We start from the raw sequence: 24,364 nt of genomic DNA, 5'->3' as shown, positions 1-24,364 counted from the left end.
GATGAGTGGAAAAATAAGTGGACAGATTCATCTCCACCACTGTAATTACAGACTGAGAAGGGAACAGCCTTCTTATTGTTGGGCAGCAGACACACATTTGCACTTAAGTGCACTCCTGTGATGCAAGATGGGCTGTCATGTCATGTTAAAAAAAGATAAATGAAACTACATTTCTCTTAAAAAGAAGATGGCTAGTTCACGGAAGAAATACGAAGGCCTTTAGGTGTGAAATCTCAAATATGTGGTTATTTTTCATGATGACGTGAACGATTAATATGGTTATAGATCCGAGTTGAAATTTCTATGATAAAAAGGTAAATGGGGACAATGTAGCTATAATAATTTGTGCATAATGCAATTTGCACTCAAGAACAGCATTGAAGAGGTGGATTGGTCCTAGAAAAGGGGAAAATTCAATGGGATACTGAAAATAAGAATTTGAACACAAAGAACAGAACTTTAAACCAACAACATTAATCGAACATCAGCAAAGAACAAAAAGTTAAAAAAAAATTAAAAAAAACATTTCTTACGCAACAGTGACTTTCATTACAAACTGTTGGTCTCAATAGAACAAGTGAGGCCAATCCTGGTCCTCAGGGGCCACTGTCCTGCATGTTTTAGAGGTTTCTCTGCTGATTTGAATCAATGGGGGATTACCAGGGTTCTGCAGAACATGAAGAGGTATTTTAACCATTGAATCAGGTGTGTTGGAGCAGGGAAACAAATAAAACATGCAGTAGAGTGGCCCCCAAGGACCAGGATTAAACACCCCTGCACTAGAAGGTAAAAAAACAGTTCAATAAAGAAAATAAGCAAGCAACTACAACTTAAAAAATGCAGAAATAAACATTTTGGGAAGTCAGGCCAAGTACAAAGAGATTAGAATTACCACTGCTTTCAACGTTAGCAGAACCGCCTTCTTCCACCTGCGTAATATCTAAAATTCGAAACATCTCATCTGAAAATGATGCAGAAAAACGGGTTCATGCATTTGTCACATATAGACTGGACTATTGCAATGGTTTGTTATCTGGGTGTCCAAATACTTCTTTAAAAAGTCTTCAGTTAATCCAAAATGCTGCTGCCAGAGTCTTAATGGGAGTTGGCAGGAGTGATCGTATCTCTCCAGTAGAGCTGGGCGATATCTCGATATTTAAAAAATATCAAGATTTTTTTTTTGCGATATAAGTTGAGACTATCTCGAAATAAAACAATATCGTTTTATACTTGGAAATCCTGCCGTCTTCTTTCTCCCACTCGCCCCCCTCCTTCTCCCTCCTCGAACACAAACACACAGCCCTCAGCCACACTCCCCCTCCCCTTCCTGCTTCTCCAGAGGTGGGTGGGCAGGAGAGGAGACGTTTAGCGGAAGTAAACACGAGCAGGTGTGTGAAGCTGCAGGTCCGACAGACCTGACTCCTTCCTTGAAATAAACCACGGTTCAGAACTCATTTAGCCGTGCTGTGCCTTTTAGAGGAACACAGAGAGGAAGCACAACATTAATTTATTAATATATGTAAATACATGTCTAAAAAATAAACTATTTAATATATGTGAATAGTTTATTTTTAGGCATTTATTTTGTACAGTTACAGCTGTTGTTAATATGCCTGTGTGACAATAGGGACAAAACTTTGACTGAAATATACTTTTGTTATTACTTTATGGAAAGAAAAATATTGAGATATATATACATCGTATATCGCGATTTTTGTAAAAATATCAAGATATTAATTTTGGTCCATATCCCCCAGCCCTACTCTCCAGTTTTAGCTTCTCTCCATTGGCTCCCTGTCAAGTCCAGAATCAAATTCAAAATCTTACTTCTAACCTACAAAGCCCTCAACAACCTAGCTCCATCTTATACTACAGATCACATTGTTCCATATTTTCCCAACAGAGCACTTCACTCTCAGACTGCAGGCTTACTTGTGGTTCCTAGAGTTTCCAAAAGCAGAATGGGAAGAAGATGTTTCAGTTATCAGGCTCCTCTCTTGTGGAACAAACTTCCAGTTTCTGTCCATGAGGCTGACACATTGTCCAGTTTTAAGCTTGGGCTTAAGACTTTCCTTTGTGATAAATCCTATAGTTGGGGTTGGCCTGTTATGATGCTATAGGCTTAGACTACTGAGGACAAATTGACCTCATTTCCTTAAATGAATTATTAAAATTGAATAGTTTTCATTTGATATTATTTCTAACTTAACATGTGATTCTTGACCTGCCATTGTGTATCTGTTCCTCCTTCCTGTTCCTCTTAAACCCAGACGGTGGAAGCAGATGGACGCTTGTCCTGAGCCTGGTTCTGCTAAACGTTTCTTCCTCATGAGGGAGTTTTTCCTTTCCACCGTCACCTTCATGCTCGCTCAAGATGAGAGTTCTGTGATGAAGTTAAACTCAAATCCGTCTGCTCCTCAGATAAATCATGTTATTAACTTACTTTTTATATATTTGAATGTTTCTGTTCAGTGCCCTGAGATGACTTCTGCTGTGACTGGGCGCTATATAAATAAACTGAATTGAACTGAACAGTTTGATAGTTAATACTACTAGGGGGAAGTGGTGGCGCAGAGGTTAGAGAGGTGGGTTTGTGATCCAAAGATCGCCGGTTCACGCCCCGGCCCCGACAACATCAAAAATTGTGGGTGGGGTAGGTGAAACACCCACACTTGCCCCCACCCTCATTCGCCCCACTCTGGGCCCATGAGCAAGGCCCTTAACCCCCACCATGTGCTCCCTAAACAGGTCTCTCTTGAAAATGAGTTCTCGTGGCTCAATGAGACTAACCTGGATAAATAAAGGCTAAATGAAAAAAATACCCCAACTGGTCACCAGTATGTAGCCACTGTACTGCAGGAATGTGTCATTTTATTAACACAGATAAGAGTAATGCAGCCAGTAATGTCAGACACTACAGGTGGGAACAGATGAGTCACATCAACCATATAATTACTATGTTTGACTACAGCCCATCGTCTTTTTACACCACATGTTGATAGGTTATCCAAGCTAAGCAATTATAGGAACAAGTCAGTTCGGTGTTAAAATCTTTTACAACCTGCTGATGTTAAAAAAAAAATAAAAAATGTATGAGAGGCTTTATCTTTTTGGAGTGTTTACCCTCGCTTTAAAATTTTAGACTGAACTCTGTGTTCACTTTCTATTGTGCACAAACTCATGTCTCCTGATTTCTTTTGTTAGCGGATCTAAATGTAAAAATAAAATAAAATAAAAACACAGAAGAGTTTTATGTTTTACTGCCACGACGGGGAGAAGGAGGCTGACAAGTTACCTTGATCTTTGTGTCGACGCTGAGCAGAGTGAAAAGCGTGTTCATGTCTATGAGAGCCTGCCTGGTTTCTCTGTACACGGTTCCCAGGAAGTTGAGAGGAAGAGAGAGCTGGAAGAGCAGGCCATTCACCATCACCAGGTCTCCCACGGTCATGGTACCTACACGGCAACACAACGGCTCAAAGTGATGCACGTGTTCCTGCTCTGTTACAACATGGATTTAAATACAAGATCTAAAAAAATGAATAAAATAAAACCACTCAAACCATTTTCTCTTCAAGTTGCTGTGAAAGCAGAGAGCATCTCTGCCCCTCCCATCGTTCATTTGCTGTATCAAGGCTATTTTATTTTCTATTCATGCCTTTTTTATGCTTGCAGTGCTTTGTGCTTATTATTTTTTTTCTATTATGGAGTTCAGTCAGGATTTTACTTGCATGTTTCATGTATTTTATTTTGAGGGATTTTTTTTTTAATTGCTATGTGATATTTTCCCCTGCTATGCTTTTAGTAAAAATCACAAGTGAAAAGGTCAAATTGAGGTCAGCTGATGTTTTTTTTTCCCTCCATCTTCACACTTGAATGCTGGTATGTTTTGCATCTTGAAAAGAACTGTTGTCTGGTTTCAATCCCCCCCACCCTGAGCCACAAATACACATAATCACCAAAAACTCCTAAAATGCTCACCTGCTGTGATGCCTTTACTGGCCAGCAGCATGATTGCAGTGAGGCCGACGCTGAAGATGGCACTCTGGCCAAAGTTGAGCATGGCGAGCGTCGACGTGGTTTTTAAAGAGGATGACTCATAGATCTTCAGGAATTCATCATACCTTTCAGCTTCATACTTCTCATTATTGAAGTACTGTAGCCAAGACAAGAAAAAAAAAACATGAAGAGAGAGCAGAGAAAGGAGCGCAGGCCGGGGAGACGATGAAGGGATTCACAAAAGAGTGAGTTTAGAGTGAGAAAAAAGGGGGAGAGACACAAATATGGTTGAGGTCAAAGGTTAAGGAAGCACGGAGAGAAGCGTCAGGCTGATACACTTTAGCTCAGTGTGCCTTGAGGCTGCATTTGTTCTCAGTGACCGCTCCGAGCAGAGACTGCGTCTCAGTTGGCCTCCGAAGCACTTTTTCATGTCTGTATCTTCATCTGCTCCCGACAGATTTTAACGGACTTGAAAGCAGTGGAACAAAATCCAAAGCCTGCTTTGCTGAACTGGCAGCCGATCTGATGTTTCCACAGAGCTCAGCGACTCTGGTAAAACAACAGTTACAAATATTAGGCAGGGAGCGAAGCCTGATCACTTGTAAGGGCGACTGAAACGGCTGCAGAGCACTCATCACGGAAATCGTCGCCTCTGCCTCTCTGTATTCACAAAGATGCCTGCATTACCAACAAAGCTTAGAAAGCCTTCTTAAATGTTGCACCACACAAGCAGAACTAATTCTGATTAAGACAGCTATCATTAAGAAAAAAAGGCTCATGAATCAGCCACAAGCACACCTCAGAAATATAGAACATGAAACAAAAGAATAATTGCAACGATCCCCAACTCTGCTGCTAATTACTTCATATTGTTGCTGCACTGCTGTTTGTTTAGCTTGCACTATTGTTTCCCTGCTCTGGTTAAGTGGGCGATTTGCCTCTCTTGCTAACAGCAGTGATGCCGTGCAGCTACTGACTTACCATCGATTTGCATAGAAGAAAATGCAGCAAAATCTGAGAAGGGGAAATAAGAAAGTGGCACATAGAAGACAAACTGAAGCAGCGCAAGGCACTGCGTTCAGGTTCTCATCCAAGCCTTTATGAAAGTGGAACGGATTTCTGAGTGGGTGGAGATCTAATTACATATGCACACTCACAGCTCAGAGTGATGCTAAATCTGGCTGCATTGACATAGATGACACAAAATAACACAGAACAAGATGTTAAGAAAAACAGGACAAAATAATGCGGCAAAAAAACAAGTCGGTGACCAAAAAATATAAAATCAGAAAGTACCTTAAATTTAATGTAAAGTACTGGTACAATGAACAAGTCTTACACCGCTTCTGATTTAACACACCTGAAAGTCAGCACTTAGTATGACCTGTCTCTTAACCAAGTTTTTTTTTCTCATTTCTCCAGGAAGTCTTCAGGATTTATCTTCTAAACTTTCTGCACAACTATGCCTGTCACCATAACAAATTTTGCTGGGCGATAAATTGTCTCAGAAATTATTGCGATAAACAATAATATTGTTTATAATATTGTAAAGAAGAAATGTTGGTTAAGTCGTTTTGCATGTAGTGACTTTTTTTAACCACCGGATGACAGTATAAGACTGTTTGAACCGAAGGATGGATAGTGAGGGAGCGAGCAGCGTGTCTTTAAGAAAAATGAGAGGGAGGCCCCTTGACGTGACATGAGCTGTCTCTCCTTCCTTTATTCGATTCTCAAAATGACAGATGCTTGGTGTGGTTTGAGCTCTTTAGCATAGCATTTGCGCCACAAAGCTTTTAATAAAAAATAATAATCAGTAAACAAGTTCTCAGCTTCTTTTTGCAGAGAAAAACAACTTTTTACACAAAGACACGAGTTTGACCTGTGAATTTTGGAGCTTCGACAAGACGGACGTTTTTCCCCGAGGTCGGTCTGTTAGCTTAGCTCGTAGTTTAGCTTCTCAGCTTAGCTGCTTTTAACGATCCAAAAACATGATCTTGGACGGTTAAAACGGATTTTAAAGAGAAAAGCGAAAGGGAGGGGTCAGTAAAGAGCTCCGGAGTTGAGCTTTTTGTCATCCAGTGTCTTCAGTAGAAAGAGAGCGACACGAAAAAACGATAAAGCCGATAAATAAAAATGACGTTGATAATTTTCATCCATCATGCGATTAACTGATTTATTGTTACCGCGACAGGCCTATGCACAACATCACAGTTTTTATTTCAATACTGGCAGCAGTTTTCTGTCAACATGTTTGCACATTGCTTCAATAATATTGAGGTTTGGGCTTGAAGGACGTCCAATCCATGACTGACAGAGCTCTATTCTTAGGTTTTCTATCAAGGTTTGTTTTTATTACACCGACATTGTGTATGGGATTAATGTCATGATGATATATCAAGCTGACCCATACAATGACAGCACCTCCACTGTGTTTTACACTGATGTACTGGTCTGTGGACTTTCATCTCTACATTTGGACAACTTCAGTACAAACATTTTAAATTTAATTTTTTCAGTCTGCAAGATATTTCACTGTTTTGTAGCAAATTGTTTAGCGTACCTCTTAAGTTATTTGACACAATCTCTCCTTCCTGATTCTACTTTTGCTAGAATGGCTTTAAAATCCTTTCAGATGAAGTTTTTGTTAATAGTAAAATGAAACAGGTCATCAATTATGCTTCTCTGAGATCACACGAGGCCAACTTTCTTAGTAACAGCTAATGTTCATCTAGTGTGCATAGAAATTAGGTCTTCTACTTCTTTATTTCTTCCTCTGGTTTTAAATTTCATAATTTTTAGGATTATATTGCACATCAATGTTCCCCCCCCCCCAACATAGCTTTAGAAATAATATTGCTGAATAAGAAAATATCATTTTATACATGCCAGTCTCTGGTTTTTGTCATTTTTAGTAGATTCAATAAAAGAAAAAGGAACAATTGTATATTTTTGCAGAGGGCTGCTAGAAGCAAAGTGTCTAAAGCGTCTTTATCAAATTGCCTGTTATGTGTAGACAACATTGCTTCGTCTCTTGTGTGAGGTGCCTTTCTTATCCCTAAATGATTCATATGTTAGCACTAGGTGGCTTCAAAATATTGATGCTTCTCTGAAAAAAGTCATGTATAAAAACTGAACAAAAATGAGAAAAAGAGCAATCAATGGTAAAAGGAAAACTCTAAGATCTTGAGAAAAACCTAAAGAACTAATATTTAAGACCAGATTTAAATGGGCCCTTAGCAAAAAACATTAAAAAAAACATGTTACATCACCCATTCGGCTCCTACTTTGCATCATACATTTCTACGAACAGCTTCGCAGGAGAAAAAAAACAAATACGAGACAATAGTTGAAAGAAAGGTGGGCAAGCAAAACACTGATATACCGTATCGTGTCGAGGGAATGGAATAGTGAATGTTTGTAATTTTAAAAATGAATGTTTTTTTTCTGGGCTGAAACTGAACATGGATTTTTATTTTTATTTTTTTGGTGCACAATATTTAAATGGGTAGGAGTTACACTTTGTATAAGAATAAAAGAGAAGTGTTTTTATTTGCTTATCTGAGGAGGCGCAGAGACAGATCCAGGCAAGATAAGGGAACAATTTTATCTGCCACCAGGAGCAAAGGCAGAGCCAGAGGGTGGCCAATGGTGGCCATAGATTGATCTTTGGCCATCCCACTGGCCACCCCAATCATTTCAGGAAACTATACTTTTAACAAATATAAAAAACTAGAAAGCATAGTTTCTCACACACACAAGTCAGTACTTTGCTTATTTTGTAACGTATCCAGCTCAAGATGTTTACATATATACATATGGCGGCAGCCATCTTGAATTGGATGGTGACTTTTCTTACTCCTATATACAGCCACACACCAAAATGGGAAGTCGGTATCTCGCTTTTTTTTTTTTTTTTTAACTTATCTAGCTAACAAGACAGTCAGAATTTCCAACGATGTAGGACAAATACAAACCGGGGGGGGGTAAGTGGGGTAGGAACTCACCTTCACAGTCTCATAGTTGAGCAGCGAATCAATAGCTGCGTTGCCTGCTTCATTGTCAGCTTTGTTCATCTGGATTCGAAACCGAGTCCTGAATATAGAGACACATGCACGATGACACGAGGGCTTTCATTAGTACGTTTCAAACAGGGTGTGACAATTTTTACAGGTTGCACAAGAAGTCACTGGGGTATTTAGGGACCTGTCAAGAAATAACAATCCTGACCTATAGACGGACTCAAAAAAAGCAAATACAGTTTCCTACCTCCACTGAGTAACAAGAATGGTGAAAATTGTGTACGCTGATAAGGTGCCCAAGGCCACTGCTGCAAACTGTCCACCACACTTATAATACTGCAGGGGAGAGGAGCAAGATAGAGCAGCTTTTATGTGCAGTAAATACACATTTTATCAAATTTCAGCAACCGTATTGGACTACATTATTGATAACATTACACAGTTTTTAAAGGGTATTATTTCTAAAAGTATCTGTGCTAAAGCTTTGAGTTGGGTCAATAGAGTTTGACCTCATTACAAGCAATTATTTATCAACTGGAGTAAAAGCACAACGCTATAAAGGAGACGTTCTGTCTGTGGTGGCCAAGAAGGGACACATCTGTTTAGAGCATTCTCTGCCGAAACACATTAAGCTGCTACAAAGCTCTAGGATTCATCATTGACACTAATCGACTGTGTTTCCACCAAAAGTTCACAGGGATTCAAATTCCATTTACAATGTAAATGAGACAATATCTCCTAAATTAATTTCCAGACAATCTGCCGTGGAGAATGTCGAGGTGATGGAAGGTCCTGAGTTTTTACAAAATGAACAGCGAAGACAACAAGACAGAAACCACAGAATGCTGATGGTGTTTCTACAAATATACTAAAACTCGTACGAACAAAATTATGTCAAAACCTTTGAAGGATGTTTAATTTTACCGCTTTATGTTGTAGTTGTACAAAAATCTAATCACAAATACAACAAACCATTTTGTTAAATAGCTAATCATAAATGCGATAAAAATGAATAAAAATTGTTTTTTTAATTACTTGGCTTTTTTCCTGTTCAAGGAAAAGAAGAAAAAACATCAACATACAAATGTTCATACATAAAATTTAAAAACTTATTGTTCCTTTGGCTTTAGTTTTTTTTTTACTAATAATAAAACAACACTTTTTATCAATAAAAGAAGTGATGTTTTGTTAATTTGTTAATCAACCAAGTGCAATAGAGCCTTACCATAAGCAAGCTTTACCTTTTTTATTGCAAACCTACATATGTTTTTATGTGGACGTTTTAGCGATACATATACAAGATAGTTTCACGAGTAGGGATGCACGATATTATCGGCATGGTATCAGTATCGGCCGATATTAGCGTTAAAGATCAATATCGGACATCGACCATTCCATCCAAATAATCAGATACAAAAGGTGCTGTTTTTGTATGACAACACAGTGACAAGGATGCCTGCAGCGGCAGCACAACGTGATGACGTCACGCACGTCTACCTGATCTCACAGCGGAGAGGAAAATTCAAAATGTTGGTGGTGTGGAAGTTTTATTTTTTTGTTGAGGATGTCAGATTCCAAAGATTTTTGGACTACGATGAGCCTCGCTACATCGTCCCCAGTCGGAGATATTTTTCCGACGTAGCCTTACCCGAGTTGCAAGCCGTCATTTCCAACGTCATTGAGAAGCTAGTAGCCGATAGCGCTTGGGCGAGTTTCACCACAGACATTTGGACGTCGTGTTAGCGCCGCTAGCATGATTAGTCTTACGGTACAATGAATAGACAAAAACTTTGAACTTAAAAAGTCTGTCCTTCATGCACAGGAGTGCAGAGGATCCCACGCTGCAGCTAGGAACCTGGAACAAGCCTCCACAAGTGAGACAGCATCGCAGGTGACTAATGCTGATAAATAACATTTAACACTTTTCATTTAATATAAGTTAAAGTGCTATGCATATCATATGGCTGTTACTGAATAAATGTCACCAGCTCTTACAGCTGTTGCACAGTTTTTGTAGCAAATAAGCCTAAATAAGAGAGCTATGTTCTGACAAAGGAAAATATATAAAATATCGGTATCGGTTATCTGCCAAACAAATTTTAACATATCGTCCAAAAATCCAATATCGTGCATCCCTATTCACGAGTTTTCCTTTACTTGACCTGTAGGGGGGAGGACCTCTACAACATTATTATATGAAGATTTTTAGGTAGCATGTTTAGTTAAATAAATTACAAACCTGTTTTAATTCCAACAAACGAGCATGAATGAGCATCCTCTAATTAAAAAAATAAAATAATTCAACACCATATCCTGATGCATGCTCAATAATCCAGGTAGAAAGATATAAAAAAAGTTAAGTCAGGTCCTCTGAACGTTATTTTTTTGTTCCGTTTGTTTTTTTGTTTTTTGAACGTCCAGAGGACATGACTTAACTTTTTTAGAATTCAACACCATATTTTTGTACAATAACAGACCGTCAGCTTAAAAGCAGGAACTCACCAGAATAGCACTGACGAGGCCCATCTCAAAGACTGTGGGTCCTAGATTGAAAACGAGAGCACTGAGGACAAATGAAATGCCCCGTGTGCCGCGGTCAATTGCCTTGGACAGCGCCCCTGTCTGGCGGCTGAGGTGGAAACCCAGATCCAGATTGTGCAGGTGCAGGAAGACGTTCTTGGCGATGCGTCGAATCGAGCTCTGGGCCACTTTGCCGAACACGGTGTTCCTCAGCTCGTTGAAGAGCGCCGAACAGGCCCGCGAAACACCATCTGGAAGAGCAGAGGAGGCAACGTTTAAGGACACCTGCTGTGAAATGCCCAAAGGTTTACACAGCAGGACCATCATGTGGGATTTTAGTGACATCCTAAACACAGAGAGCAGTTTAAATATATTATGCGGCAGCAGGATGCAAGCGGTTTGGATTGAAGCAAAGGATCGAGAAAAACAAATGATATCCGAGCGTGCACAAAAGTATGTTTATGACAACAGAGGAGACTACATGTGTGAGCAGAACATTTCAAAAGAAAGGAGAAAAACTTAAGAAGAGTGCCGTGAAAAGATGAGAGTGACTTTTCAATTATCAGGCTTAATGTTGCCACTCTGAGTTTACGCCGTCTCTGAAGAATAAAAGCAAAAAAAAAGGAACGCCTTTCTTGAATGTATTTTAAAAATGTACTACATCTGAAGTTTTTCTTTATTAAGTACTAGAATTAATATGCAGCAAAAACAAACTAATTTACTTCAATAAAATCGACGTGCTAACAGTTAAAAATGAAACCAATCACATTGCTGCACAGTCGAATGACTAGTACGACTGTCACAAATTGATAAGTGTCTGTGTTTGAAAGATACACGGTCTTCCTGTGGTGAATTCACTAAGTCGCGCAAACACGTGACTCGTCTGCAGAGACCAAAGTCAGGGTGATAATCTCTCTGTCTGACGGTCTTCACGGGAGCTGTAATGTGGCGTTAAATAGGAATGCTCATCTAATGAACAATATGTCCACATCTGACAAGGTAGGACGAGCGCCGTGCAACCTTGACAGCCAAATTACACCAGTCACTGCAGGCTTCAGATCCAGGAGCACAAGTGCTCAAAAGAACGAGCAAGAAGAAGAGCATTTCTTTCCTGAAGATCGTTTTTTCCACGTCTCACAACATGCAGCACTAGTGTGCAACATCTAAGAGGACTCGTCAAAATAAGAGGCTGAAGTGCACATTATGTTCATGATTGTGTCATAAGGTCAGAGGAACTTGTGAGAATCAGGTTTAAAACATATTTTCCTACTTTTGTCAGCGATTTGATGAAAGCTGTTCTAATTTCTCATGCACGTTTACACTAACAGGCTAGTTCTGATAAAACAAAGTGAAAAAGAAAATTCTCTATAAAGGTTGTGGGTAAAAATGTTCTCCCCGACTTCTGCATAAACTAAAAATATTGACTCTCCCCTGCTTTAGAAACGCATCCACTTCTGCGTGCCAAATTTAAAAAAAGGGTAACTCAAACATAAAAAGGTTGCACACAATGTAAATAATCCAGAGAGGATGTTGCGGAGCAGCATTGATATGAATGTGGAGGGAAAGGTCAGCCAGCAGACAACACAGAGTCCCACAGTCTCCTCTGATAAGCGCAGCACCTGCCAGCGAAACACAAGTCTACGACTTACAGCCAATCAGCATTGCCGTTGCCATGGTAGCCACGGTGCTTGGCGCGTCATTCAGGTTCAGCATGTGCCCCGACATCTGGTTAAGCTCGTCCACTGCATACTTAAACATGAAGGGAACCACCACGTTGGTGAGCTGGGGAAAAAATAGCATGAGTTTAAAAAAAAAGAAAGGAAAAACGGATTCAAACAGCCGATTACAAACTTTCTGACTTCGAAACAACAAAATGAGTGAGAAAGGCTTGGCTAACTTTGTTAATGACTTTAATTAAAATAGAATAATGACAACAAAGTCTTATTAACAACGATACCAAATTATGACTGCTTTTATTCTTTTTAACAACTATAGTAAAAAGTATGCCATAATGTATATTTATAAGAGGTTATCCAAGGACCACTTGATGTTTTATGACCCACAGAACAGGGCTTAATTTGAACCGGATCCTGGAACTCTCTTATTTTGACAGGGTGCGTTTCCGGTAATTGTTTGCTTGTATCTGGTAACTCTCAGGCTTACTAATAATAAAGTTATGAACAACTATGACTGCCTTGAATAAATAAAACTTATATTGGATATGTAAACTGAAAATAATTACATAAACACTCATTTTAAACACAACAGCCACTTATGCCTACTTAATATCACATAAGAGCTGCCTCTTCTAGTAGCATTTCCGCGTCTACCCTTAAATAAATAGCTGCCCTAGAAGAGTAGTGGGTGTGAGTGCCGAGCTAACCAGGCAGTCATACATGTGCAGCCCACAGGCAGCCACGATGAACAGACGGAGGAGGTGCCTGGAGGTTTCACATGTGGAAGCGGACGGTGAATTCAGCGAAGAGTTGGCTCGGAACCGTCATAAAAAGTGGGGTAGGATGCTTGACAGAAGTGGAGTGTTTACAAATCTGGGTAAACATAGATGTTTAACAACCCATTAAAATACACCAAAATGCAGGAAATCGCATCTACTTTATTCAAAATTTTTTGGGGGAGTACCCTCAGACTCCCAAAGCCACCCAGTCTGCTATTTGTGTTCTGGCATCGATCGGTTTACAAATTAAGCCCTGCCACAAAAGGGTCCCAATGCCAACTTTGGGAACCACTGATAAACAGACGTGCTCATTATTAGTTAAATGGTGAAATTCTTTTCATTTTTACGCATAAAAACTTTTTTTTTCCAGTTAAAAAAACAAAGGTATGTAAAACCGTATATAAGCACTTAACGCCCACTTTGAGAAGTATCAGCTACAAAAGTCTTTTAGAAACCTTATTTACACCACATCTGAGACAAATACAGCCACACAAGACAAGCTGGTGGATTCAAGATGCTTTGTAGATGGTTTTAGAAGAGGCTTTACGTTGGCTTTAAAAATATACACAGCAATATACAAAAAAGAAAGCAGACTGCTAAAATGGGCTGCACTACTGTAAACACTTTAGGCTGTATACAAAAAAAAATCAGCTAGTTTGATACCATAAAGTACAAAAGCTTTGCTTGAGTAATAAGTGACTACAGTCTGAAAGACAAAATGCTCTACTTCTGAAACATTTTGAACAAGAAGGCCTGGATGGGATGAAGAGCAAAATGTTGCTTGGTTAATATAAAAGCTGACAGCAGCTTGACTGTTGTTTAGAATCTGTTGCTTGTAACTGAAGCACAGGTTGATTAAAAAACCAAAAGTAATTATTAAAAAATACTAATAATCAAGATTTACAATGAATTATTATTCATAATATGGGTAATAAGAAGAAATAAGAAACATTAGCGGCTGAGGCTGAGTGGTTAGAGCAGTCATCCTCCAATGCAAGAGTTGGGGGTTCGAATCCACCAGCAGTCACATGCCGAAGTGTCCCTGGGCAAGACACTGAACCCCTCATAGCCTCTGATGTGTGTCCCATCGGTGAATGAATGTGATAAAGCACTGATTCGTCTCTTTAGAATGATTTGTTCAATTAGCTTTGTAGAGATCTAGTAGAGTGCTGTATGAATGAGTAAATGAGGACACAGATTGTGTTGTAAAGCACTTTGAGTATCTCCATAAGATGGAAAGGCGTTATATAAGTACAGTCCATTTACCATTTACCATTTTGCAAAGAGCTTAAATCTACAGTGATTTTTAAAAATGTCCATACTGTTGTTAAAAATGTACAAAACAAGAATACCTTCATTGTCAGGAGAATTTAGGTAAATGTTATGGATGTTCATCTCGAACGTTAAATTAATGTTGAACCATGTGTGAGTTGGAGTTGGTTTGTCTGCTCAGAGAGGAGCCTGCAGACGCACGGAGGTGCACCTGATAATCCCCAAGGCCTTCTCCGACTCTGTAAGCTGGGAAGCCGAGGTCGTCTTGACCTCGCCCCTGTACAAAGCACTTCCTGCCTCACTGTCCGGCTGGATTCTCACCGACGAGGCTCAAAGTATGTACATTTTGTACATCTGTGAAAGCTTCCTCGTGACCGTCTACCCTTGCAAGCAAAGACAGGTTAAAAATCTTCTCTTGTCCTCAGAGTGGCTTATTTGAGTAAGCAGATGATGAAAGGATATTTATTTTTATCAAACATTCATCTTACTTTAAACTTCTTAAATTATATTAAAATGTGTGACTTTGTAACTTTTAGCCATTATTCTACTCTCTTGTAACCTAACGGTGCCCACTTACCGGGGACGCGCTCCTAGGAGCTGCAGCCACGTGCACTCCGTCCATCTTTTGGACGACTGTACGGAATACAATCTCGTAGTGCTTCGGTGCAATGATAATAAAGCTTATTCTGATTCTGATTGCAGACATTTGATTCAAAAATGCTCAAATTATTTAAATTCTAATTAAATTTTTCTGCCTTTTTTGTACTTTTACACACGCACATGCTTCTTAAAAGGCGAATTTCCTCAGTTGTATGGAAAATGCTATAGTACATCCAATCAGGTGAATTTCTAGTATAAATTGGACATGATGTGTAATTGTAGGAGCATGTTTTCTGTCTTTTTTTTTTTGGACTGGCACTAGTAGCACTGAGAGAAGGCTGGTGCTTCCTGCTAATGGAATTGAAATGGTTATTAGAGCTAATTAAAAGCACAGGGACAGCTGTGTGACTCAGTCTGAGCGGTCCGCTGCACATTAGGACGCAGAGAACACTGCATCACACAGCAAAGCAGTTTTAAACCCCTTTCATTTGAACCTGTAAAAGCCCAACATGAGGCCAGATTTTTAGGTCTTTCTCCCCAGTCGCATTCAGTTTGAAATGTTTTGGATAGATTTTTAAAAAAGGACAAAAAACGGAGTGTAGAATGCATTCCTGTGTCAACCTAAATGTAAACACTCACCTATAAAGCTCTATTTATGGAGCCAAAAGCCACCTCTCTAGGGCTCTTTCTTTACACACTTGGGTATTACACTCAGACAATAGAAGTCCTCCGAGTCCCTAAAGGAAAAACAATATCTGCCACTTTGCTACCAAGACAACAGAACATGACACAAAAATAGCCTGAGCTTATTATCGCGAAGCCAAAACATGTCTTCAATTTTACCACTAATACATGATAAGGTTGGATGGGCTCTTTTAATCCATTAATGGCAACCACTGGAGATTAAAGTGACACAGTGTCAATCTGTACCTGGTAACGTGACATCCCATAATAGAGATTCAGTGTCAAGTAGCAGGGAAAAGGCTTCAGGCTATGGAGAATCAGCTTTACCTTATACTATAAAAATACAGACGGGCACAGAGACAAAGAGGGCTTCATTTGAGGCCAACTTGTATATAATCACTTGTTTGAAATGAAAATGTCACGATAATGTTGCTCGCAGAGGTGAGATGCCCCCGTAACCAAGTAATTATTCAGCTGATTTAAAAATTGCAGCCACACAGCTGGTGGTTTCAGTTCAAACAGACAAATTGGTAAAATGGAGGTTAACTCCAACCAAGCAGGAAAACACAAGGAGTCGATTGGATTGCGTGTGCATGTTCACGGCTCCTTAGAAACACACTAGAGGGAGCCGTGCTGAGCTGCAGCAGGACACACTTATTTAGGAGCTTTGAATTTGTGATTATTTTCCAGGGTGTAAATTAGAGACTATCAACAAAGAAAGAGAAAATGCCTCGCACACTGATTGATGCGTGCAATTAATTATTTAAAAAGCTGTTCTAAATGCACATTGTTTTGAGTTTAACACGGGTTCTGTGCCAAGTGTAATCACTTACGGGAGAGTGCTCATGTTTGAGCAACGAGAAGAATCTGATTAGGTAAATAAACAATATGCTAAACAATTAGACCGATGCTTTTAGTCATCAGTTGCTGCGTGTAACATCAAAAAGGTACTGCAGGAAGATTTTGAAAGATGTTTACTTTTCCAGGTTTCAATGTGAGCTGCTCATAAAGCGGAAGTTAACGGAAATAGTGACTAAAATTACTAGAGAACTTGCATTTCCTGCAGAGTGAATGCTTATTGCAGAAGAACTTGCTGAAAAACAGGTGAAAATAGCTTAAAAAAAGGTGAAAGTTAGCTGAAATAGAAGAAAAGCCTATATTAGCAGAAACAAGCAGAAAGAACTCATTTGTTGAATTGTGTTTAAATAAGCTGAAATTAGCACAAAAAATAGGAAATTAGCTAAAAAAAAAATGATGAAAAGTAGCTGAAAAGGCAGAAAAAGCTTAAACTACCAGAAGAAGCAAAAAGACCTGAAATGAGCTTAAAAATGTGGAATTGGCTAAAAAAGTTAAAATTAGCAAATAAAAGCTAAATAGTAGCTGAAATAGCAGAAAAACCTGAAACTAGCAGAGATACACTGAATTGAGCATAACAAGCTGAAATTAGCAAAAAGAAGTTAATTAGACTGAAAGTAGCAGAAATTACCATGGAAAACTAGAATTTATCTGAAAACAGCTGTAATTAGCTAAAATGCTAAAAAGGTAGCTGTAAAGGTAGAACAAGTTTATAGCAGCAGAAGAAATCAGAAAGAACATGTTTGCTCAATTAAATTTAAAGAAGCAGAAATTAGCACAAAAAAGTGGAAATTATCTGAAAAACTCTGAAATTAGCAAAAATCAGCAGAAAAGAAGCTAAAAATGCATAAAAATGCTTAAATTAACAGAAGGAAGTGGAGAAAGCACTTTTTTTGCTAAATAAGGCTGAAACAGTTATAAACCAGTGCAAAACGTGGAATTAGCTAAAAAGGTTAGAATTAGCCTAAAACAGCTGAAATAGCAGAAAAAGCTGAAACTTGCATACATGAGTTGAAAGGAGCACAACAAGCTGAAATGACAGAAAGAAGTTAGAAGAAGCACAAAAATGTTGTAGTTAGTAGAAAGAATCTGAAAGGAGCACAAAACAACTGAAAAAACAGCTGAAATTAGCTGAAAGTAGCAGATTTTTTTTTTCAAATTTGCACAAGGAAGTTGAAAGAAGCTGAAGCAGAACAAAATGCAAAAGGAGCAGTAAAAGATTGTAAACAGATCTAAAGATTTTGAAGGATGTAAAATGAGGTCAGTTCATTTCCTATGAGGAAAAAGTAGCAGAAAAAGCTAAATATTTCAAACCGCTAAAGTTGCACCAATACCAAAAGTCATAGCACCCTTCTTCTGAACCGTTTTGACATATGAATTGTTGAAATAGCACAAAAGTTGTGGAACGAGAAAGATGCTGAAAAATGTATGGAAGAAAAATGGATCACAATAGTGTGAATGCTTCATAAACATTCACACTATGTTCATGCTAAAACTGAAATACAAATATGTAAAAAATATTACATATTCATTATATTATTAAAAGATAAAATGAAACTGAAGTGTTTATATTCTGCCTATATTTGTCATCTTTGGGTGATTTTGATTAAATAAATAGGAAAACCCGTCGCAGAGCTTCACTTCTTGAACTTGCGAGCACCTTACCGGAGTATCAGTAAACAACATGGTTTTCACATCAGTCTTGTTTTCCCAACAGCAATGCCATTCAACATCAAATAATAAAAAAAGACTACACGGTGTCAACCTGAGCCAGGTGTAAAGCGTTTTATTAAAACCAACAATTCTGCAGAAGATGTTACATCTTTTGAAAGTTTGAGGTCTTCGATTCTTGACACTTGTTTGAAAGACAGCATGAAATTAAAAAGCTGATCTCTGACATCAAAGAGTTTTTGTGTCAAGCTGACATTATCTACAGCCTTACATTTTTACACCTCTTTACATCACTGTATCCTCCAGAAAGGGTCAAATAAATGTTTAGATGAATAAATATTACTACTAGGATTTGGAGAATTGATCAGCACAATTACAATGCCCAAGTTTATAAACTATACTAGATAGGGGGTTAAAGATTACTACTGGTATTCTTAATTACTAATTCAGAGTGTGAGACCAGAACATTTGAATCTTGTTTCTTGCTGCTTAAGGACAAAGTGAAAGTTTATTCTGTTTGTATATAATCAGCATGCCTGTGATACACATGACAAATGTACTGTATTTCCACCTATTTTCTCTACACACTTGTTCCTGTTCAGGGTCGTGGGGAGCTGGTGCTCAACTCTAGCTGCCACTGCGTGAGAGCCGGGGTACACCTGGACAGGTTGCCAGTCCAAATACATTTTATCACCATATACATTTTTTTAAGTAAATCTTCTTTAGATTGATCTTGTGACTTTGAAAAGACCAATGCTATGAAAAGTTTAGCATCTATGTTAATGAAGTCAGCCCAAAGTTTTCAACAAGGCCGTGTCTAGTTTCACCTCCGTTTTATGTTTGTTTGTTACAGTAGTCCCTCGGAACTTCTCGATTCAACTTTCACGGACTCACTAGCTATGTTTACATGCGCAGAATTCTTTGACCGGATTGAAATGTGTTCTGTTTGAATAATTCAAATGTATTGTTTACATGGGCACAATCTGTTCATGATGAGCGTTTACATGCAGCGGGCTTTGTTCTGAACAGCAGTACTGACATGCGCAGAGTGGTAAACTCTCCTTAAAAAAACCACAGAAGAAGAAGTTCTACTTCCGGGTGAACGTAAACAAACCTGAGCACCCAAAATGGACCCGTGACAGGTTTTAATGATGGTGGAGACGTTACTGCACTCCCTGACTGAGCTACAGGTAATACAGATCATTTTGAGCTCTTTCAAAGTTTCTAGTAGAAATGTTGTGTCGCTCACCGACCAGTTTTGCTTCCCTGACATGCTAATATTATTAGCATTAGCCAGGCGGAAATGGCAAAGTCGCACATGCGCAGTCAGGTCAGTTTTTCACGATCAGATAAAAACGAACAGATCAAGCGTTTACATGCGCACCGATCGGGTTACGGATCGGCGTAAACCACCAGTTTCGTTCTGATCACAAATTATAACGGATCGCGCCGAATACACAAAAAATAACCCGAACGGAGTGTTTACATGACACACTTTTATTCCGACCGGCCATTTGATCCGGTTACTTATGTCCATGTAAACATACCCACTGTTTCGCAGGTTTTCAACGTAAGATTGTACAAACCGGATTACAAAAAAGTTGGGACACTAAACAAATTGTGAATAAAAACTGAATGCAATGATGTGGAGGTGCCAACATCTAATATTTTATTCAGAATACAACACAAATCACAGATCAAAAGTTTAAACTGAGAGAATGTATCATTTAAGGGAAAAATCTGTTGTTTCCAAATTTCATGGCATCAACAAATCCCAAGAAAGTTGGGACAAGTCCATTTTTACCACTGTGTGGCATCCCCCCTTCTTCTTACAACACTCAACAGACGTCTGGGGACAGAGGAGACCAGTTTCTCAAGTTTAGAAATAGGAATGCTCTCCCATTCATGTCTAATACAGGCCTCTAACTGTTCAATCGTCTTGGGCCTTCTTTGTCGTACCTTCCTCTTTATGATGTGCCAAATGTTCTCTATAGGTGAAAGGTCTGGACTGCAGGCTGGCCATTTCAGTACCTGGATCCTTCTCCTACGTAGCCATGATGTTGTGATTGCTGCAGAATGTGGTCTGGCATTATCGTGTTGAAAAATGCAGGGTCTTCCCTGAAAGAGATGACGTCTAGATGGGAGCATATGTTGTTCTAGAACCTGAACATAGTTCTCTGCATTAATGGTGCCTTTCCAGACATGCAAGCTGCCCATGCCACAAGCGCTCATGCAACCCCATACCATCAGTGATGCAGGCTTCTGAACGGAGCGTTGATAACAACTTGGGCTATCCTTGTCCTCTCTGGTCCGGATGGCATGGCGTCCCAGTGTTCCATAAAGAACCTCAAATCGTGACTCATCTGACCACAGAACAGTCTTCCATTTTGCCACACTCCATTTTAAATGACCCCTGGCCCAGTGCAAACGTCTGAGCTTGTGGAGCTTGCTTAGAAATGGCTTCCTCTTTGCATTATAGAGTTTCAGCTGGCAACAGCGGATGGCACGGTGGATTTTGTTCACTGACAATGCTTTCTGGAAGTACTCCTGAGCCCATTCTGTTATTTCCTTGACAGTGGCATTCCTGTTTGAGGTGCAGTGACGTTTAAGGGCCCGGAGATCACGAGCATCTAGTAGAGTTTTACGGCCTTGACCGTTAAGCACAGTGATTGTTCCAGATTCTCTGAATCTTTTGATGATGTTATGCACGGTTGATGATGATAACTTAAAAGTCTTTGCTACTTTACGCTGGGTAACACCATTCTGGTATTGCTGCACTATCTTTCTGTGCAACAATGGTGGAATTGGTGATCCTCTTACCATCTTGGCTTCTGAGAGACACTGACACTCTGAGAAGCTCTTTTTATACGCACTCATGTTGTCAATTGACCTAATTAGTGTTAATTGGTCTTCCAGCTGTTCGTTATATGCTCAATTTCCTTTTGTCAGCCTCTTATTGCTACTTGTCCCAACTTTTTTGGGATTTGTTGACACTGTGAAATTTTGAATCAACATATTTTCCTTTAAAATGTTACATTTACTCAGATTAAACTTTTGATCTGTCATCTATGTTATAATACGAATAAAATATTGACATTTGCCATCTCCAAATCATTGCATTCAGTTTTTATTCACAATTTGTTTAGTGTCCCAACTTTTTTGGAATCCGGTTTGTATACACGACACACAATTGGCTGACTGATGGAAGTCAACCAAGCAGAGCATTGTGCTCTGTATCCTGAGCACTGATTGACTCAGTAACCCTAGCATCAGTCTGTCTGCTCTCTTTCGCTGTTCTCTTTTAGAGCATTTAGAGTGTAAAACATTGTTAAGAACATTGCAAGAGTGTGGCAAGGGTTTATAAAAGCCTTAAAATATATATAAATACTAAAATAAATACAGCATCCCTACTTTGCAGATTTTCACCTATTGCAAAGGTGTCTGGAATGTAACTCCAACGATAAGTGAGGGACTACAAAATCCTAAAATAATTTCTAAATAAGTGCTATGTGTTGTCCTCATTGTATATTCCCATACAATAATTAAATTAGTCTCTGCATTCAACCCATCACATCTGGGATACACCCAGGTGGAGCAGCAGGCAGCTATGCAAGCACCCAGGGAGCAGTTAAGGATTAGGTGTCTTGCTCAAGGACACCACGACATGTGGGCATGGCGGGGAGTTGAGCCTTTGACTTTCTGGTGACAAGTCGGCTGCCCTACCTCTGCACCATCTCCACCCCCAGATGCACAAAAAAACCCATGCACAAATCCAAATTTTTTTATTGATTTTATTTCAGAAGGTGAAAAAGCTGATTTAAAACTACATATTCTGATTTAAATGCACAAAACCTTTATAAATGTTTATATTTTAGCCCTTATACGCAGGTGTGGATTTATCTAACGGTGCATTGAGAAGTAAAACCCTAAAAAATAAAATGAAGGTTTCAACTTATTGACCCTATTAACTGTTTTGCTTGGTTAGTAATCTCAATCTCACCTGCTTATTCTAAAGAAATGCTGCATAATTTTGGTTGCAGTGTAGAAAAAAAGTTTAAATGCAGCATTTATAAACCCTAATCTCTTATTAGACATTTAAGGGAAAAAAGTACACAGAAGAGATCTAATTAGGCCTGACGCAATAAACAGTAAATCAGTTAATCACATGATAAATTAAAATAATCAACCTCATTTTCGTTTATTGGCTTTATCGTTTCTTCGTGTCTCTCTCTTTGTACTGGACACTGGATGACAAAAAGGCTCAACTCCGGTGCTCTTCGCTGACCCCGCACTTTCTCTTTTCCCTTTAAAATCCATTTTAACCGACCCAAATCATGTTTTTGCATCGTTAAAAGCAGCTAAGCTGAGAAGCTAAGCTAACAGGCCGACCTCGGGGGGGGGGGGGGGGACGTCTTGTCGAAGCTCCAAAATTCACGGTTGAAACCCGTGCCTTCGTGTAAAAAGAAGCACAGAACTTGTTTACTGATTTTTTTTTATATTAAAAGCTTTGTGTGAAAAATGCTATGCTAAAGAGCTCAAACCACACCGAGCATCCGCCATTTTGAGAACCAAAAAAAAAAAGGAAGGAGAGATAGCCCATGTCACGTCAAGGGGCCTCCCTCCCATTTTTCTTAAAGAGACACGCTGCTCGCTCCCTCACTATCCATCTTTCGTTTCAAACAGTCTTATACTGCCATCCGGTGGTCAAAAAGGTACTACACGCAAAATAAACGAATCAGCATTTCTTCTTAAATTTGCCAACAACTACTAATTATTGTCAAATTTCAAACAATGTTATCGTTTATCGCAATAATTTCTGAGACAATTAATCGCCCAGCAAAATTTGTTATTGTGACAGGCATAGATCTAATTACGTAAATTTGTTAGCATAACTTACCTTGGCTCCAGCAAGCAGGCCTAGCGAGATGGCAACACGGGCCCGCAGGTCTGGTCTATCTTTTGGCCAAACATAAGACAGCATAGCAGAAAGAATCTTGGCTGAGTTCACCTCCTTCAGCTATAAATAAAAAGAAAAAAAAAATCTTATTAAAAATTCTCCTTTGTTTCCTTATTCGGGCTTGTCAAATAGAGATAACGTGTGTAAAATGGTGTTTAGTGCAACATTATCTTTCTAATCTGAGTTTTGCCTGTAAACATGAGCAACTAATGTTTATTCTGCATTAGTGCGACAGAACCAGGAACCTTAAGATGGCACTGTGGGCAGACACATGGAACGTCAAATGTCAACAGGAGTCCCTTGGGAGATCCGACAACAACAACGATAGACTCTCCAGGTGGACTTGTGGATCCAGTCTGACACTACAAGTCCCAAGAGACACCTGGGCTGTCATCTCAGCTGAGGCTGGGAACCCACTGGTGCCAGCGTGGCTGTTTACCAACACTCCAACGCACATCTGCCACAGGGACCCTGGCAGGCCAAAGAATACGCTGTAATTCCTCTAATCCACTCAATATGGTGGCACCATGTTAAGCACAGCTGCATGTCAGCACCTCCAAACAAATGACAGAGAAATTACGTCTCACGCCTGCCTTCATAAATAAAGAAATGTTTTATACTGTGAGAGATGACACTAAATAATACGCAATCTAAAAAGCCCACCAGCTAATCTACATTAATAATGAAAGCAACAACTTAAAAAAATTAAAGCTAAATGCTAAAGATTTACAAGTTTAATATATTATCAGAGGATGCTTTATTTGATGAGTGTGATTTTAAATAGAGTGAACTAGTTTCAACCAGGGGGTGTCAACAAAATATGCTGAAGGGTCAGAATAATCCATCAACTTTATAACACTATTTAATTTTCTGTTTAATATTAATTATAATAATGCTTTGTCTGGAAGTGTCTCGGGCCGCAACAAAAGTGCTACAGGTAGCTGCTTCAATTAGTGAACAGCCAGAGAATAGAGTGTAAATAAACGAGTGTTTGCATGAACCATTTAACACATTTCTTTTATGGGAATTGTTTAAAGACAACAACATTCATAAAGTGAAGGTTCGACCCAAATTAATGCAACAGATTGTTTTTGTACAGTACGCTGAGATGACATTTGTTATGAACTGGCACCCTATTAAACAACTGAATTGTACAGAATTAAATATTAATTAACCTGGCCCATTTGCACAGTGCTTTAAAATAAATACCCTCATCCATCTTTAAAAACAAGACAAAATATTAAAATGAATCGGCTAAAACAAGATAACACAAGATCAGAATAGATAAAAGGATTAAAAAATTAACTAAAAGAACAGATTGTGTTCAAACAACAT

General features: G+C 39.0%; 1 protein-coding gene across 1 annotated transcript in view; it reads right to left on the bottom strand.

The window, feature by feature from the left end:
• The window catches only part of abcb7 (ATP-binding cassette, sub-family B (MDR/TAP), member 7), a 38,555-nt gene that overhangs the window by 9,428 nt on the left and 4,763 nt on the right, over positions 1 to 24,364 (bottom strand). The window contains exons 4-10 of the mRNA XM_037675345.1: positions 22,970 to 23,089; positions 12,185 to 12,317; positions 10,518 to 10,786; positions 8,263 to 8,351; positions 8,001 to 8,088; positions 3,979 to 4,153; positions 3,296 to 3,453 (exon numbers count right to left, since the gene is read on the bottom strand). Coding sequence (XP_037531273.1) covers positions 3,296 to 3,453; positions 3,979 to 4,153; positions 8,001 to 8,088; positions 8,263 to 8,351; positions 10,518 to 10,786; positions 12,185 to 12,317; positions 22,970 to 23,089 — 1,032 coding nt within the window. The remainder of the gene's footprint in view (positions 1 to 3,295; positions 3,454 to 3,978; positions 4,154 to 8,000; positions 8,089 to 8,262; positions 8,352 to 10,517; positions 10,787 to 12,184; positions 12,318 to 22,969; positions 23,090 to 24,364) is intronic.

This window comes from Nematolebias whitei, chromosome 4, assembly GCF_014905685.2.
Source record: "Nematolebias whitei isolate Nwh7 chromosome 4, NemWhi1, whole genome shotgun sequence".
Lineage (NCBI taxonomy): Eukaryota > Metazoa > Chordata > Actinopteri > Cyprinodontiformes > Rivulidae > Nematolebias > Nematolebias whitei.
The sequence above is the reverse complement of the archived record's forward strand: the minus strand, read 5'-3'. Positions and strand labels throughout refer to the sequence as shown.